The following is an 18647-nucleotide window of genomic DNA, read 5'->3' as shown; positions in this document are numbered from 1 at the left end:
CCACTGTGGTTTTAAGTGGCTCTATGGACTGACTGGAGGACTACAGTGCATATTTCTCTTCTCTCATTGGTATGCTCTACCATGTGTTTCCTTCCCTCCCTTCGCCATTCACACGCATACCACTCAGCACAAGGTGAACCATTCATATGTTGCAGAATGCTGTGTGGTTGTCTCATCAAGCCGGTCAGAAAGTCGCTGAACTGGGAGGAGAATATCAACATTACCCATGATAGTCCTGAAAATGACAACGGTGACCTTTTACAGTTGCAAAGAGAGGGATTGGAGGAGGACAATATGTAGTGTCAAAAGAGCCTAAATAATTGAGCTAATGCACTGCCAGAGACAATTGGAAACATAAAGGAATAGGAACACAGAGATCCACTCAACTTCTGCCAATCAGTCAAAATCCTACCCTGTCCTACACTGAGGATGATCTCAGGTTCTAGCTACAATAAGAAGAGGGAGGGTGTATGATGAAGAATAGGGAGTTTGGTGGAGTTTAGGAGAAAATAGATGGCATCTGAGGATAAAGCTACGGTAAATGTACTGGTAGCTAAATAACCAGGCAGTCTCCTTAGCGTGGGTCGTACATGTTGGCCAGTTTCTTAAAGCGTGGTCCCCAGTCGTTGAGGTAGTCATAGTCCTGGTCGCCGTCTGAGCTGGCTGAGGCGATGGAGCTCAGGCTGCCTGCCAGGGAGCCATCACCCTCGTAGTCATATATCAGAGCTGTGTCGTAGGGAGGGATGTTGGGGTCATGGTCTGCTGCCTCCAGGCCCTGTGGAGACACAAATAGGCAAGAAATACATTTGTTTCTCTCAGGGGATTTGGACCGTTCTTATTTCAACGGACTAAAACAATAGGCCAGGGCCATGATGGAATCCTTTCTCACATCATTGATGAAGTCCTCAATGTCAGTGGGGTCCGCTGGGGGTTTCCGTGGATACGAGGGGGAGGGCAGGTTGTCTGGGTAGTCTTTCCTGAGTGGCTGCTTTCCCCTGGGGATGCCAGGGACGGGAGGGTAGTAGGATATTGGGAGTGGTCCCACATCCGTTGGGTTCCTCAGTAGGTCAATGTTGAAGGCATTCTAGTGAGAGTAAAGGATGAGGAATATGAAGTGTCTATAGGACAAGAGAGGCAATGTTGTCACCAGATAACTTGGTTCTGCCAGCTGTAACGTGTTATAATGTCTGACCTCATCCTCCTCTCCACCACCCTGCTCGTCATAGTTCAGGACATTGTCACGGATGTCTTCGTCTGAATCCCCCACCAACAGCCCTTCTCCTTTCTTCATATGATGCCGTCTCCAGTTACCCACGGCTACAGCCAGGAGTAGCAACACTGAGAACACAGAGACCCATCTCACTGCACAGAAACATTTGGGAAAATGTGTGTGTTCATGTAGCGATGTGCTTTGTTCAGGTGTTTTTGAGGGTTTACATGAGGTATAGCTTACACAGCAGGAGTGCGATGCTGGCCATGATGACCAGTAAGGCGATGAAGCTGACACCAACTCGTGTTCCGAATATGGCAGCAGCTTCGGTCTTACATTCACCGTCTTTCCCACACGGACACACAGTCACATTGACCTGAGCATATGCACTGAGACTTGGGGTGCCAGAGTCAGTCACCAACACAGTGACAGCATATTCCCCTCTCTCTAGCTCTACCAGGGGTCGCAGCACTGCATGAGTCTCTGGAGAGAGAGAGAGTGGCACAAACACAGAGGGAGTTGGAATGAGAAGACATAACATATGTCTTGGACGATAAGGAGTATCTAATTCTGTCCTTACCATTGACCTGTATGATGGTCCAGTTGGCAGACACATTAATGTCTTGCAGGTGGAAGGTGAAGGGTTCCGCGTGAGGGGGCAGGTCCTCATCCACAGCAGTCAGGAACAGACCAGATGTCTTCCGGCCTGACTCGCTGCACACCGTCCCCATCAGGGGGAACAGCTGAGGGAGGAAGTCATTGGTCTCCCGCAACGTGATCACCAGAGACGCTGTGGTCGAGATTCCACCAGCATCTAGGAGGAAATGGCATCATTATTTACTGTCACTTCCTGCTTGACCTCATGTCTCCAGTTACGTGAGGTGAAGCAGTGGCTAACTCGGGATACTCACCTGTGTCTGTGACTCTGATGACTGCATTGTAAATGTTGTTCTTGACGTGAGGGGAGCGGACATTGAACGGTTTCCTGGCTGTGATTTCTCCAGTCTCGTGATTGATTATAAGCCATCCCTCAGGATCTCTGAGTATGTCATACCTGATGGAAATGACAGCAATGTTTTAATTTCCTTAAAGACACAGAACGTATATTCGTATATATTCAGTGTAAACACAAATGAAAGAGTTCTCCAGTGCACCAATCTTACTTGAGTTTTGCATTATCGGGATCGTAGGCGATGTTACTGGCCAGCACGGTGCCAGGGTCCACAGACTCAGGAACCAAGATCTCTATGGGGTCTTTAATAAAGCGTGGGGCCTCGTTCTCATTCACCACGGTCACCACCACTGTGGCACTGCTTACAGGGTTCTTGGGGGCCTTGATGCTGAGAGGGTTCACATTCTCCACTGTCAGAGTCAGAGTATACACTTCTTGGGACTCGTAGTCCAGAGCCTGCAATAACAAACAAAAAAGGCAGAGGTTTTGAAAGACAACTTGGATAGTTAGTCACCACTAGATGGGGTAACAGTGTCATGTATCAAGGCCTGGCTCTGACTGTGTGAACACATGCTCTATACTCTATATAGGCTTTATATAAACTGGATTAACTGATTGTCATGTTTGTCATTCTAACATGGATCCAGAATGTCCCCCACACATTCCCTCCCGTCGTCCTGCCAGATGGAGAATAACTTACCTTCACCACTGACAGAATACCCTCGTTGGTCACAGGGTCTGTGCGAATGGCAAAGTTCCTAGAGGGGTTGCCCTTGGCGATGGTGTATTTTGTCTCCCAGTTTCCTGTCCCTGGCTCATCATTGTCTGTGGCGTTGACCCAGCCAATCACGAAGTCTATTTTGTTCTCCACAGCTGACATAGTGTACTGTATTCAGGAAACCGAGACACAACGCAGTTGTGTTTAGTTTATATAAACACATGTGAATGTGCATGTCTATATTTTGAAGCTGGCCTGAATGATGTGTCCATATCGTTTATATCATCTGATAAAAGGCAATTGATGGAAGGGAGCTAACAGTTTCCTGAGAGATTAAACAGTTAAACTCACCTGGTCTGGGGAGAATCGTGGGGGGTTGTTGTTGATGTCAGTCACATGTATGACTGCATTCGCAAGACTGGTTAACCCCATGCCTGACATGTCAGCAACCTGCAGTGTCAACCTAAAGCCTTTAACCACCTGTAAGGAATGCACAGACGTTCACAGTCATTTATGGCACATACAGCATATTATTTTATGTGAATTAGTTTTTCCTTTCAAACACCTTTCAAAATATTGTGCTTCTGTTGAACCAGAAAGGGCATGACCTAAATAATGGGTCAATGAAAAGACAAAGGAAGAGCCCCTACCTCCCAGTCTAGACCCACGTCTCGTGTGTAAATGGCCCCTGTCTCGTTGTTGATGCCAAACATGGTCTTGTTGATGCGGAGAAGCGGGATGCTCTCCTGGCCAATGATGGAGTAGCTCAGGATAGCGTTGTCTGTGGTTGGGTCGTCAGCATCAGTCGCAGTCACAGACATCACAGATGTGCCTGATAAAACAACAACAATCACTCTCCCAGTTCACTACCCAATCAGTTGGCATTTTGTGTACCGACTGCGTGTACATCCACAGCGTGTGTAGGTGATGCATCTGTTTACCTGGTACGGAGAATTCATAAACGGATCCAGCAAACTCTTTCTGGGAGAAGTTGGGCCGGTTATCATTTTGATCCAGCACTACGATCTCAATGGTGGAGGGATTCTCCAGTCTCTCTCCACTGGGCGACAGGGCAAAGGCTTTCAGCTGTAGAGAACAGAAACAGGACATTACTCTTGTGTTTCTCCACATCCTCTTTTCATTCAGAGTGTTTGCTGTTCTTACACAATTCTCAGCTTATTGACTGTGATTGATTTGGGTCTATATTCAGCTGCTCATGTAGACCTGCGAAGAAAACAACCCACTATAGTAACATGCTTCCCTTCTCACTCAACCAAGACAGTCAATTTAACAAAATCGCATTGGTAGACGTTCAGTTGAAAAACATTGGATGACATGCTAACATTGAATAACATGCTATTATGTCATGTGGCATTCCTTGTTACCCAAACAAAAGAAGGGTTCTGGCTGACCTGCAGTGACATAGTATAATGTATGTGTCAAAGGCAATAGTGCTAATGTCTCTCCTGTGAGTTGTACCGTGAAGCTTCTGTATTTCTCTCTGTCCAGGGGAATCATGCTCCTGATCCAGCCTGTTTTATCGTCTATCTCAAACAGGTTCTTAGGGTCCTGGTCAACCCCTGGTCCTTCCAGCTTGTAGATCACTTCTCCAGTGAAAATCTTGTCTGATTTGATCTGGAGAAACAAACAACACAGGAGGATGGATGGGTGAGAATCTCATTGGAAGGGTGAGAGGAGAGTGAACTGAACAGAACAGCACATAGAGTACCAGGTGTGAATGTGGTCACTGATGGGAACAGGGAGGGAGAGCAACAGCACATAACTGGTTAGTGGTTGTGGAGGTCAGAGAGGCCAGCGTGGCTCTTTCATGCTCAGTTTAAATGGCTGTCTGTCTGGACAATCTTGATCACATGTGACTGATCTTACATACCATGTTTGGTAAGATCAATTTCACTAGACCAAAAAGTGTCAGTGTTACCCTAACATTTACGTTGTAGTCACTTAGCCAATACTCTCATCAGTTAATGTGTACAATATAGAGGCCCTAACATCAGTATAGATGAGATGACGTGATTCAGTACCTGGACCAGGTTTTCAGGGACTTGCTTGCTGTTCTCCAGCACCCTGATTGGAGGGATGATCCAGTCCCTCTTCACCCTGCTCAGACCCCCACTGCTCCTCTGTCTCCATGGATACAGGGCCGCTGGGTTCAGGTCCTCCCTGCCTGCTTGGCCACTGCTCCCAACCTGGGGGCAACAGAATGGGATTCATTTTAAGAGACCATTTAGATGCTCTGAGTGAGGGCCATACATTTCTGGGTGAATGAAGTCGTTTAAATCATGATTCACATTCTTCATGTCAAAGGAGTACAGAACCCAAATACATTTGTATATTTTTGGTAGTCGTGTTGTGGCTACTAATATCAGTTGGTGAGGGATGCAGCAGCTGGCCTCTCTCTGCAGCCTGGTGGTGGTTGAATGGTGACCTGCCCCGTCCCTAAAGTGGGTGAGGGGGTGGAGAGGCATGGGTTCAGGTTTCACACACTACATCTCCAGCGCTTAATTTGTAAATTGGGAGGTGCTGGAAACAAAACGTGAGCCCGAGAGGGAGGGCTTGGGGGGGGGGGGAGTGTTCTGAAGTACCAGAACATATGAAAAGAAATCACAATTGTAATAAAGAAATGGTGCTTGCATAAGTTGCACACATGGGGACAATTATTTTGTAGCCTAGCGTCCAGGGAAAAATGTAGATGACTGGAGACTTTACCTCACAAATGATCTAAATGACAGGCTACTTTTACAATGACAGACAGAATCTGAGATCAATAAAAAAAACGACATTGTCTTGAATCCCTCAATAGCCAAGGTGTGTGGAGACATACACTGAGTATACCAAACATTAGGAACACATCCCACAGGGATGCTGGCCCATGTTGACTGCAATGCTTTCCACAGTTGTGTCAAGTTGTCTGGATGTCCTTTGGGTGGTGCACCATTTTTGATACACACAGGAAACTGTTGAGCGTGAAAAACCCAGCAGTGTTGCAGTTCTTGACACAAACTGGTTTCTCCTGGCACCTACTATCCAGCCTGGTCTTGTAGACTAAGTAAATGTAAATCCTGGATGCTCAAATTAGTATGATGTGTTACGTTTGGCAGATAGTTACTTAAGGCAAAAACAAAAGTAGGGTGGTTGGATGGGTGGAACAACCTTTGCTAATTAACTAAAATGCTACTTTTCAACTACTTACTACTTTTTATCTACTTTACAACTACTTAGCATGTTAGCTAACCCTTCCCCTAACCTTAACACTTTTAGTTATCCCTACCCCTAACATTAACCTAACTCCTAAACCTAACCCTAACATTAACCCCTATCCCTAACCCCTAGCCAATCTAATGTTAGTCAGCAAGCTAACATTGGCCACCTAGCTAGAATTTGTATATCATTATATCATATGTTTTGCAAATTCGTAGCATATACAGTTGAAGTTGGAAATTTACATACACTCAGTTTTTCACAATTGCTGACACTTAGTCCTAGTAAAAAATGTCCTGTCTTAGGTCAGTTAGGATCACCACTTTATTTTAAGAACGTGAAATGTCAGGATAATAGTTGAGAGAGTGATTTATTTCAGCTTTTATTTCTTTCATCACATTCCCAGTTGGTCAGAAGTTTACATACACTCAATTAGTATTTGGTAGCACTGACTTTAAATTGTTTAACTTGGGTCAAACGTTTCGGGTAGACTCCACAAGCTTCCCACAATAAGTTGGGTGAATTTTGGCCCATTCCTCCTGACAGAGGAGTGCACCAGTCCCTCCTGCAGCAAAACATCCCCACAACATGATGCTGCCACCCCCGTGCTTCACGGTTGGGATGGTGTTCTTCGGCTTGCAAGCCTCTCCCTTTTTCCTCCAAACATAACAATGGTCATTATTGCCAAACAGTTCTATGTTTGTTTAATCAGACCAGAGGACATTTCTCCAAAAAAGTACGATCTTTGTCCCTATGTGCAGTTGCAAACCATAGTCTGGCTTTTTTATGGCTGTTTTGGAGCAGTGGCTTCTACCTTGCTGAGCGACCTTTCAGGTTATGTCGATATAGCACTCGTTTTACTGTGGATATAGATACTTTTGTACCTGTTTTCTCCAGCATCTTCACAAGGTCTTTTGCTATTGTTCTGGAATTTATTTGCACTTTTCGCACCAAAGTACGTTCATCTCTAGGAGACAGAACGCGTCTCCTTCCTGAGCGGTATGACGTCTGCGTGGTCCCATGGTGTTTATACTTGCGCACTATTGTTTGTGCAGATGAACGTGGTACCTTCAGGCGTTTGGAAATTTCTCCCAAGGTTGAACCAGACTTGTGAAGGTCTACATTTGTTTTCCTGAGGTCTTGGCTGATTTATTTTGATTTTCCCATGATGTCAAGCAAAGAGGCACTGAGTTTGAAGGTAGGCCTTGAAATACGTTCACAGGTACACCTCCAATTGACTCAAATGATGTCAATTAGCCAATCAGAAGCTTCTAAAGCCATGACATCATTTTCTGGAATTTTCCAAGCTGTTTAAAGGCACAGACAACTTAGTGTATGTAAACTTCTGACACACTGGAATTGTGATACAGAGAATTATAAATGAAATAATCTGTCTGTAAACAATTGTTGGAACAATTACTTGTGTCATGCACAAAGTAGATGTCCTAACCGACTTGCCAAAACTATAGTTTGTTAACACGAAATGTGTGGAGTGGTTGAAAAACAAGATTTAATGACTCTAACCTAAGTGTACGTAAACTTCCAACTTCAACTGTAGTATGTTTTGCAAATTCATAACATATTGTACGTTTTAAAAATTCGTAACATATAATATGAATTATATTTCATAACATGTCTACGAAATAGGTGATGGACATCCACAAGTGAATACATACCATACGAAACGTAATATACCATACTAAATGGAGTATCTCGGATTCCCGTACAGAATAATACAAAATGGTCTTAGACCAGGTTGTACTACCATGCCCCATTCAAAAGCACTTAAATCTGCTATCTTCCCCATTCAGCCTTTGAATGGCACACACACAAGCCATGTCTCAAAGCTTAAAAATCCTTCTTTAACCTCTCTCCTCCCCTTCACCCACACTGATTGGAGTGGATTTATTAAGTGATATCAATAAGGGATCCATTCACCTGGATTCACCTGGTCAGTCTATCTCATTGAAAGAGCAGGTGTTCTTAATGTTTTGTATACTCAGTGCATATTTTACACTGAACAAAAATATAAACGCAACATGCAGCAATATCAAAGATGATACTGAGTTACAGTTCATATAAGGAAATCAGTCAATTGAAATAAATTCATTAGGCCCTAATCTATGGATTTCACGTCTGAGAATACAGATACAGTATGCATATAGTGCCGTGAAAAAGTATTTAGCCCCCTTTCTGATTTTCTGTACTTTTGTATATTTTTGATACTGTATGTTATCAGATCTTCAACCAAAACCTAATATTAGATAAAAGGATCCTGAGTTTATAAATAACCCAAAAAATATGATACTTATTTTATTTATTTAATTAACAGCTATGCAACACTGAATTCCCTGTGTGAAAAAGTCATTACCCCCTTACACTAAATAACTGGTTGTGCCACCTTTTAGCTGCAATCTCTGCAGCCAAACGCTTCCTGTAGTTGTTGATCAGTCTCTCACGTCGCTGTGGTGGACATTTTGCCCACTCTTCCATGCAGAACTGATTTAACTAAGCGACAGGGTTTTCAAGCATATACTGCTTGTTTCAAGTCCTGCCACAACATCTCAATTGGGATTAGGTCTGGACTTTGACTAGGCCATTCCTAAACGGTAAATGTGTTGCTTTTTAGCCATTTTCATGTAGAATTTATTGTATTTTGGATCGTTGTCTTCCTGTATGACCCAGCTGCGCTTCAGCTTCAGCTCACAAATGAATGGCCTAACATTCTCCTATAGAATTATCTGATACAGAGCAGAATTCATGGTTCATGGTTATTCATGGTTCCTTCTATTAAGACAAGTCGTCCAGGTCCTGAGGCAGCAAAGCATCCCCAAACCATCACACTACCACCACCATGCTGACCATTGGTATGAGGTTCTTACTGTGGAATGCAGTGTTTGGTTTTCACCAGACATAATGGGACCCATCTCATCCAAAAAGTTGACTCAAGTTTCCCAAAAAGCACCTGGAAGCACCTGGATGATCATCAAGTCTCTTGGAAGAATGTTCTATGGTCCGATGAGTCAAAAGTATAACATTTTGGACGACATGGGTCCCATCATGCCTGCCAAAAAACAATTACTCTCGTGTTCATTCTCATTCTCTATCACGCACGCTCTGCCTTTATCTCAAGCACACACTCAGACACACTCAGAAACACTCACACCAGCTGTCACCTATGGATTTAGTTCCTGTGATTTCCCACCCTCTCTCTTTCTCACACTTACAGACTCCCCTTTATGTTCAACTTTGCACCTGACTAGGGGTTGGGGGTCACCTTACGAATCCGCTCTGATGACAGAATTCCTCACACACACATTCAAACACACATTCCTTTAAGAAAGACACCACCTGTCATCACTCTTCAGAAGAAATATCTCAGCATTTAGTGGTAACAACATGATCACGGTCATTGGCAGTATTGTCTATATAAAAATAACACTTTTTGTTCTCATTCAGCTTTTCATCGTCAATCATAAAGTCTGTAGTAACAACGTGTAATAACATGTTAACACAACTAAACAGAATATGGAACATTGACCATAGCCCATTCCTCACGTGACTCTTTCCATACATAAAGACACTGATATGCGGAATACATTATTAGATTCAATCACTATTGTATATTGGGACATGGTGGCCCTTCCCTGTCCCTTAGGCCTGGAGATATGACACACTGGCACCTTGTTACGCTGCTGTAGCGTACAGTCTGAGGAGAATATCAACTATGTGCAGGCTGAGTTAGGAGCAGACTAATCTTAGAGTGCTCTATATTCCTGACCCCGACCCTAAGCCACTGGTGTAGTCCTCCCTACGCTCATACAGAGATGTTTACACTCACATACCAGTCTAGACAGCAAATCCTTCTCACCTTCCACTACCGCTCTGATCACAGATCAGAGATCAAGCTACGGCCAGTCAGATGCCAAAGGCCCTGTTCAATCAAAATCTGTAACTGGATGATGCGGTTAAGACTGAAACTACATTCCTGTTGAATTCCTGATTCAACCGCTCTACTCGGCAACTTGTGAATTCAAACAGGTTTTTTGGTGTTGTGGGGTTACTGGTTTTGATTGAATACAACAACAGCTCGGGAAGAATAACTCAAGTAAAATAATGGCATATACTATCAGAATTAGAGAAATAGATGTTGAGGTCTAGCCTTGTGAACTAAAACTGAACACTGTGCTCCTGTTTAGTTTTGTGAGATCAGGTTGTTGAATGGGGCTAGAGGTCTAATTTGGAAAGAGCCTGCTACATTCTGAAGAGAATCAGTAAACAGACACAGTTAAAATCATTGTGTTGATCTCCTGTGGTCTCAACTCCATCTGGGTGGCAAACAAAACCAGGAGGGCTCTGTAATGTCTTCATCTCTTTTCCAGTTCAGCAGTGACTGGGCTACACCTAGGAGTCATCTTACCAATTAGCACCAGTCACCTCTGACAGCTAGGGTGAAGGACAGCAGGCCTCCTCTTTCTTCTCACCAACATTAACTGTTTTAGGGACTTTTTCCCAGATACTTTTACACCTTGGCCTCTCACCCCGTGGCCAGAAGTTGCCTGGTGTCTCTTGGGGGTCAACACCCCTGTTAATGCAGTGAGGTGTACTGCGCTCTGAAGTAGGTAGGTAGGACTGCGCTCTGAAGTAGGTAGGTAGGACTGCGCTCTGAAGTAAGTGGGTGGGACTGTGCTCTGAAGTAGGTAGGTAGGACTGCGCTCTGAAGTAGGTAGGTAGGACTGCGCTCTGAAGTAAGTAGGTAGGACTGCGCTCTGAAGTAGGTAGGTAGGACTGCGCTCTGAAGTAAGTAGGTAGGACTGCGCTCTAAAGTAGGTAGGTAGGACTGCGCTCTGAAGTAAGTAGGTAGGACTGCGCTCTAAAGTAGGTAGGTAGGACTGCGCTCTGAAGTAAGTAGGTAGGACTGCGCTCTGAAGTAGATAGGTAGGACTGCGCTCTGAAGTAGGTAGGTAGGACTGCGCTCTGAAGTAAGTAGGTAGGACTGCGCTCTGAAGTAGGTAGGTAGGACTGCGCTCTGAAGTAGGTAGGTAGGGTAAGGAATATTTTTCTATGAGTCGGCTGTTGACATAAAGTGTCTCGCGGTACCAAACCAGATCATACTTTATACACAACCTTTCAATTGTTTATTTGTGTTGATTTGCAGACTGGTTAATGATGTGGCCAAGAGGAGGGAATAAGCTGGCAAACGTATTGGGAAAGTTAAAGTTAAAGTATCAGAACAGATGTGTTATTGCGGTCAGCGTTGCTGATATCAAGGTCAACACCAAGCTTGATATACAACTATGCAGAGTATCTCAATAAATTGTATTTCAAAATCACTGTTTATTTCACAATCAAAACATCCATGATCTTATTCGCGGTGTGTGATAACGTTTACTGTCAAACGGTTTGCAGCAACGTTTCCACGTATTAAGCGGTTGCTGTGAGGAAAATACTGCTCAGACTGACCCCACACTGAGGAGCTGAAGCAGACTGTCATGGGTAGTGCCAGCAGCAAGGACCCTTGGCAACTCTCTCGGTTGTCTCTAAAAATAGCTTTGAAAGTGTGCCAATCTCTCATTTAGATCCTGCATTTTGTGAATGAAACTTAGCTGCTAAGAGACCAACATCCTGCCCATGGAGTGGACAATTATTTACTGAAGCTTGGTAGATAGAACATTATGCAGTTGTCTACTATAGTATCCAAGGATGAAATTATTCAAATTCATGCTGTTGAGTCAAGGATGCTCAGTCAGGGGAGGAATTTCAAATGATAAACAACAACAAAAAACAAGTGCCTTGAAAATGAGAGAGAGAAAAAAAAGTTACACACACACCCATGGGTATGACATGGTGGGGGAGCATGACTGATACCCTTCCCTTATATCTTCGGAGCTGTTACAAGCTTGCACCAACTGTATGAGGTATGTCATGAGAGTAGTAACTCTGTTTGAAATATGTATTTGTGGTTTACAGTAGTAGCTGCTGTGTGATAAAAACAACTATTTTTGCTTAATTCACTCCATTTACCGCAGCTGGTCATAGGGTCGTAGTCAGTGCAAGAGACACAGATATTTACCGTCACTCATACATATCCAGACAGAAACATAAGGCTTTTAAAATTACAGTATGCTCTTGCTAGAGTTCCAATTCTATGTCTGCTTTGTTACGGATTCGAACAGTAAGTCATAACTTTAGAGACTTGCCTCTCAAAAATAGAATATAAAATAGACCACTGAGTCAGCCATGTGCTAGCTGAGTGGAGGTACAGTCTGTGTATGTGAACTGGCCAGAGTGCCACAGCATGAGCAGGAGGGGAAGAGGGAGAGAATGCAGGCAGCATGCCTGACAATCCCTCTGGTCATGGGGTGGAGGGTCAGACAGGTGCCCCTGTTCCCCTCATGTTCCCCCTCCGTCACTGTTCCAAAGGCTCATTGGAAGTGACGGAGGGGGAACAATGAGCAGCTATCTACCTCGCTTCCCAACCCCTCAGTTATGGCTTCTTGGGCCTCCTATTTTTGGGGGTACGAGCCAGGGTTTCACAAAAGCAGATGTCTGAGCTTCATGAATGCTGACCTAGCGGGGACGACGAGAGTTACTTAGGACTCCGCTCCCAGAGTGTGGGAGTGAAAATAGCACTTGTTAATTTGGAGTGGAATTTTATTAAAACCTGAGGGAGGTTGTACCAGGACCAAAACCACTTCCTCAGCTCATGGTGTCACCTTTATTTATTTCTCCCAGTTCTGGCTCAGGAGTCTTCCCACCACCACCTTTACCACCACCACCCTCACCACCACTCCTACCACCACCACAACCATCCCTACCACCACCACCACCCTTACCACCATCCACCCCTACTACCACCACCACCACCACCACCCTTACCACCATCCACCCCTACTACCACCACCACCACCCTTACCACCATCCACCCCTACTACCACCACCACCTCCACCACTACCCCTTCTTCGCTCCAGGGTCAGTCCTCTTTCAGCGGGTCATGATAGAAGTCCAAGGAGAGACCATTACCGTGCCCATTAACACTGCTGTTTTTGTTCCATCGGCCTTGTCTGCCACTGCCATTCCCTTATCTCATTCGAAAGAAAATACATTACCTTTTGTGTCAGAGAGAAAACATCCTTTGATGCAAGGCATCAGGTGCTCTGAATGAGATGGGATAACAAGTGTCCCATTTCAAAAATGTATTTTCCTGTTCCTTTCCATGTAATGTTTGTCACATCTGTTGTGAATGGAACATGAACACAAAGACTAAATGGAACCTGTTTTCTAACAACATGAAGAGAGAGACCCTATCCTTTGAAGGGTCACTAATTGGTCAATGACTCAGCTGGTGAAAATGGAGGTAACACCAAAGCCTGTTACAACATTGTCTCTTTCCTAATGTGTCTTTCCTTCATCTTCGTGTCCTTTCTCCTCACCTCACATTGGAGGGGAAGATCCAAGGCCTCTCCACTCAGATCTTTGAGAAAGAGGTGAGGAGAGTGGATGCCAGCAATCAAGGAAATATGAATTGGGAAAGATAATCTCTGGTAACAGTGCACTGGCATGGTGGCTTTAATGTTGATTCTGCCCCTGTAGTGGAGGCCCTTCCTGTTCCTGAAACCCAAGTCTGTGTAAAACAGAAAGCATCCACACAGACAGAACAGGCCTGTGATTCAGACACTGAGCAGCTGTACTGAGTGTTTTCTTCCAATGAGCATGAACTCAGCACCGGCTGCTGCTTTATGGACGGATTTGTCCCTGATTTCATGGTTTAGGGAGTGGCCGACTCCTCTTTCCGCTGCGGGGATTACTGAGCAGGACAAATGGCATCAAGTACGCATCTGGGAACAGCTGCTGGCCAACATGACCGTCTCTATGAACAGAGCCCATGCTCTGTAGGCAACACAACCCTCTTTCTTTCCAAGGGATATTCTCAAAAACAACACAGCCTTTCTCCCATTGGGGTAGGTGTTTGTGAAATCTCGCCAGCCACTTTCCACTCACTGGGTTGTAACACCTCAAATTCACATAGGTTAAACTTACACACAGAGCTAAAATAGTTATCTGATGTGCTGTATGTAACCTGAGTAACTAGGATCCTCAGGTATGAAGGATCTTGTTCTGTGGTTTTAGGTCTCTCACATCGGTCCACTCACAGAAAGATTACTGAAATAGATTACATAATTCTATCCTCCCAATTCCTGCTTACAAGCAAAAATTAAAGCAGGAAGCACCAGTGACTCTGTCAATAAAAAAGTGGTCAGATGAAGCAGATGCTAAGCTACAGGACTGTTTTGCTAGCACAGACTGGAATATGTTCAGGGATTCTTCCGATGGCATTGAGGAGTACACCACATCAGTCATTGGCTCCATCAATAAGTGCATCGAAGACATTGTCCCCACAGTGACCGTACGTACATACCCCAACCAGAAGTCATGGATTACAGGCTACATCCGCACTGAGCTAAAGGCTAGAGCTGCAGCTTTCAAGGAGCGGGACTTTAACCCGGAAGCTTATAAGAAATCCCGCTATGCCCTCCGACGATCCATCAGCAAATAAAACTGAAACATGCATGAGAGCACCAGCTGTTCTGGATGACAGTGTGATCACTCTCTCCGCAGCCAGTGTGAGTAAAACCTTTAAACAGGTCAACATTTACAAGGCCGCAGGGCCAGACTGATTACCAGGACGTGTACTGCGAGCATGCGCTGACCAACTGGCAAGTGTCTTCACTGACATTTTCAACCTCTCCCTGTCCGAGTCTGTAATACCAACATGTTTTAAGCAGACCACCATAGTCCCTGTGCCCAAGAACACTAAAGTAACCTGCCTAAACAACTACCGACCCATAGCACTCACGTCTGTAGCCATGAAGTGCTTTGAAAGGCTGGTCATGGCGCACATCAACACCATTATTCCATAGACCCTAGACCCACTCCATTTTGCATACTGCCCTAACAGATCCACAGATGATGTAATCTCTATTGCACTCCACACTGCCCATTCCCATCTGTACAAAAGGAACACCTATGTGAGAATGCTATTCACTGACTACAGCTCAGCGTTCAACACCATAGTGCCCTCAAAGCTCATCAACAAGCTGAGGACCCTGGGACTAAACACCTCCCTCTACAACTGGATCCTGGACTTCCTGACTGGCCGCCCCCAGGTGGTAAGGGTAGGTAACAACACATCTGCCAAGCTGATCCTCAACACAGGGGCCCCTCAGGGGTGCGTGCTCAGTCCCCTTTTATACTCCCTGTTCACTCATGACTACACGACCAGGCACGACTCCAACACCATCATTAAGTTTGCCGATGACACAACAGTGGTAGGCCTGATCAACGACGAGACAGCCTATAAGGAGGAGGTCAGAGACCTGGCCGTGTGGTGCCAGGACAACAACCTCTCCCTCAACATGATCAAGACAAAGGAGATGATTGTGGACTACAGGAAAAGGAGGACCGAGCACACCCCCATTCTCATCGATGGGGCTGTAGTGGAGCAGGTTGAGAGCGTCAAGTTCCTTGGTGTCCAGATTCAAGTTCCTTGGTGTCCAACAAACTAACATAGTCAAAGCACACCAAGACAGTTGTGAAGAGGGCACGACAAAACCTATTCCCCCTCACGAGACTGAAAAGATTTGGCATGGGTCGTCAGATCTTCAAAAGGTTCTACAGCTGCACCATCGAGAGCACTGGTTGCATCACTGCCTGGTATGGCAACTGCTCAGCCTCCGATGCAAGGCACTACAGAGGGTAGTGCGTACAGCCCAGTACATCACTGGGGCCAAGTTTCCTGCCATCCAGGACCTCTATACCAGGCGGTGTCAGAGGAAGGCCCTAAAAATGCTCAAAGTCTACAGCCGCTGTAGTCATAGACTGTTCTCTCTGCTACCACATGGCAAGCAGTACCGGTGTGCCAAGTCTAGGTCCAAGAGGCTTCTAAACAGCTTCTATCCCCAAGCCATAAGACTCCTGAACATCTAATCAAATGGCTACCCAGACTATTTTCATTGCCCACCCCCTCTTTTACACTGCTGCTACTCTCTGTTATTATCTATGCATAGTCACTTTAATAACTCTACCTACATGTACATATTATCTCAATTACCTCAACTAACCGGTGCCCTCGCACATTGACTCTGTACCGGTACCCCCTGTATATAGTCTCATTATTGTTATTGTACTGCTGCTCTTTAATTCCTTGTTCCTTTAATATCTTATTCATATTTTTTAAACTGCATTGTTGGTTAGGTGCTTGTAAGTGAGCATTTCACTATTGTATTTGACGCATGTGACTAATTAAATGTGATTTGAAGTGTATGGGATAATCCAAATCATATGTATGTATGGGCCTTCAAGTGTAGAGTGGGCATTGGGCTATAGTCTATTGTCGATGGTCCCGGTGTTCATGTTCTTTGGTATGTGTTTGTACTTAAAGTGCATTACTTTCAGATTACACATGTTGTGATGCAAGCTAAGCCCCATAGGTTGCGTCATCACATACCTGTTCCTCTAAATCACAGTAAGACACATGACCGAGGGCTGGCGGCAAACTGTGACTGACTGGCATTCCTCCGCGGCTGTTTCAATGATCTATTACGACCATCTTCTACAGCTGATGTCGTTTACCATGTGGTTCTCGAATTGGATACACTAATAAAGAAAATGTGACTCAGATAGTTGCCCTTACCCATTTTTTTGAACTATGTCACTATAAAAATATACAGTAGGCAACACACTTTGCCATCATCACTTCAAAGCCATTGCTTAAAAAAAATTGAAATCTTGCTATCCATACTTTTGGAAATGAATTAGCTGCAAACCTGCAACATCCATAATGATTGCAGGCCATTCCACAGAAGAGGTTACTGAGGGCCAGTTGTCTAAGTCTCCAACCTGGGTTCCATTACATGTATAAACAGCCCTAGTGACTGAATGAGTTTTGAAGTTATGTTAGTAAAATGTCTGTTTACAATGTCATCCATTATGTGTCTTATAATGGTGTTGATGACAAGCCTGCTAACAGTCGAGCCCCGATTTCCGCCTGATGTATAAAACATCAGCATTCGTTGGTCATTTACAAGAGTATTCATCATCTGATCTACAACGGTTCTGAAATGTTTAGATTAGCCAATAGCCACGTTCACCTCTTCACATGATGTTTATCACTTGCATTGATGAAAATCAGTTTGTTATGTTAAACATAGCATATTTCCTCAATTCAAACATAAACCATAGATTGACTAAATAAACAGCTAAAAGTGTGTCCCACCACAGCTAACCCCTAACTCCTGCACTGTGGAAATATAGAAGAAACACAGATAAAACGACTTAAATCACATTTAAACTGCTTTAAATAACACATATACATCAAAGTAAAAGTCTTGACAAGCATACTGTGAGAAAATATCAAATGTATCCCTTTGTAGCTCAGTTGGTAGAGCATGGCGCTTGTAACGCCACTGTAGTGGGTTCGATTCCCAGGACCAGCCATATGTCAAATGTATGCACGGATGACTGTAAGTCGCTTTGGATAAAAGTGTCTTCTAAATGGCATATATATTATAGCCTGAAGTTGAAATGGTTCCAATTCTGTGTGATTTAAGAAAGTGTAGGGCATGAAGTCTATAGAGTGACACCACAGTACTCAAAGTAGTATGATATTTCCTACCTGACCAAGGCCAGCCACCAGCACACACAGCACTGCCAACCCCCTTGATGCCATCTCCTGTGCCAGCATGTGATCTTCTCAACGAACTCCAACACGTACTGTACCCAATGACCACGGTGGATCCTCTTTCTCAAACCAGTTTTAAGAGAAGCTCAGGGTTCCTGACAGTACTGGGCAATGGAACCAAATGTCTCAAATCCAAACCCCCTGTGTGTCTCTCTCCCTCTCTTTCTCTGGGCAGTGAGTGCAGAGGCGATTGAGTGACAGCACATGTGCACTGGGGTGCATGGGAGGGCTGAAGTCTGAAATTCTAACCCCTTAGCCCTCCGAGTCTCCAACTGGGACACACCCCAGCTATGGGCAGGGAAATAGGGGGGGTGGGGGGTCACTGGATGCAGGGAGAGAGAAAAGGCTAGAGAGAGAAAGGTGGATATATAGAGAGGATTGAGATAGCAAGAAAGAGAGCGAGAGACAGAGAGAAAGAAAATGTAAAGAGAGGGACAGAGGGAAGAGTAAAGGAGAGATGGAGAGAAACATAAAGGTAGAAAGAGAGCGAGATAGTGAGGGAACGAGAGAGAAAGAGGAAAATAAAGGAGTGTGGAGAGGAGAGCAGAAGAGCAGCTGGTGGCTGTACTGTGTGGAGAGAGCCCTGGGGAAGGTCAGTCCTCAGCAGCAGTGTTCAGTCGGTCACTGCTCTGCTCTGGCTGGCCTGCTGTCCCTGACCCTGGACCACACAGCCCAGGAGGAGCCTCTACTGTATGTACACACTCGCACTCAACACTGCACTCACCCTCAACGTACTAATACAATATTCATTGTCGCAAACAGAACACATGTCCAAAACTACGTCATCTGACAATTCCCTAAATTCAG

At 44.7% G+C, this 18647-nt stretch overlaps 1 protein-coding gene across 1 annotated transcript; it reads right to left on the bottom strand.

The window, feature by feature from the left end:
* Nucleotides 1-476: 476 nt before the first annotated feature.
* Nucleotides 477-18353, bottom strand: LOC115113582 (cadherin-15-like). The gene is made up of 14 exons (XM_029641375.2): nt 17775-18353; nt 4923-5087; nt 4360-4515; nt 3822-3966; nt 3531-3712; nt 3232-3360; nt 2863-3048; nt 2374-2618; nt 2122-2264; nt 1791-2024; nt 1454-1693; nt 1193-1338; nt 890-1084; nt 477-775 (listed from the first exon to the last, which is right to left on the bottom strand). The coding sequence occupies exons 1-14, from the start codon at nt 17841-17843 to the stop codon at nt 575-577; spliced, it is 2436 nt and encodes an 811-aa protein (XP_029497235.2). The 5' UTR covers nt 17844-18353; the 3' UTR covers nt 477-574.
* Nucleotides 18354-18647: the final 294 nt, after the last annotated feature.

This window comes from Oncorhynchus nerka, linkage group LG27, assembly GCF_034236695.1.
Source record: "Oncorhynchus nerka isolate Pitt River linkage group LG27, Oner_Uvic_2.0, whole genome shotgun sequence".
NCBI lineage: Eukaryota > Metazoa > Chordata > Actinopteri > Salmoniformes > Salmonidae > Oncorhynchus > Oncorhynchus nerka.
This window is presented reverse-complemented; position numbering and strand designations above follow the sequence as displayed.

Coding starts and splice junctions, on each gene's coding strand:
- LOC115113582 (XM_029641375.2), bottom strand. CDS start 17,843: ATGCTGGCACAGGAGATGGCATCAAGGGGGTTGGCAGTGCTGTGTGTG. Junction 5,088..17,774: donor TGGTGGCTGGCCTTGGTCAG/GTAGGAAATATC, acceptor TGTTGCCCCCAG/GTTGGGAGCAGTGGCCAAGC. Junction 2,265..2,373: donor CCCGATAATGCAAAACTCAA/GTAAGATTGGTG, acceptor CATTTCCATCAG/GTATGACATACTCAGAGATC.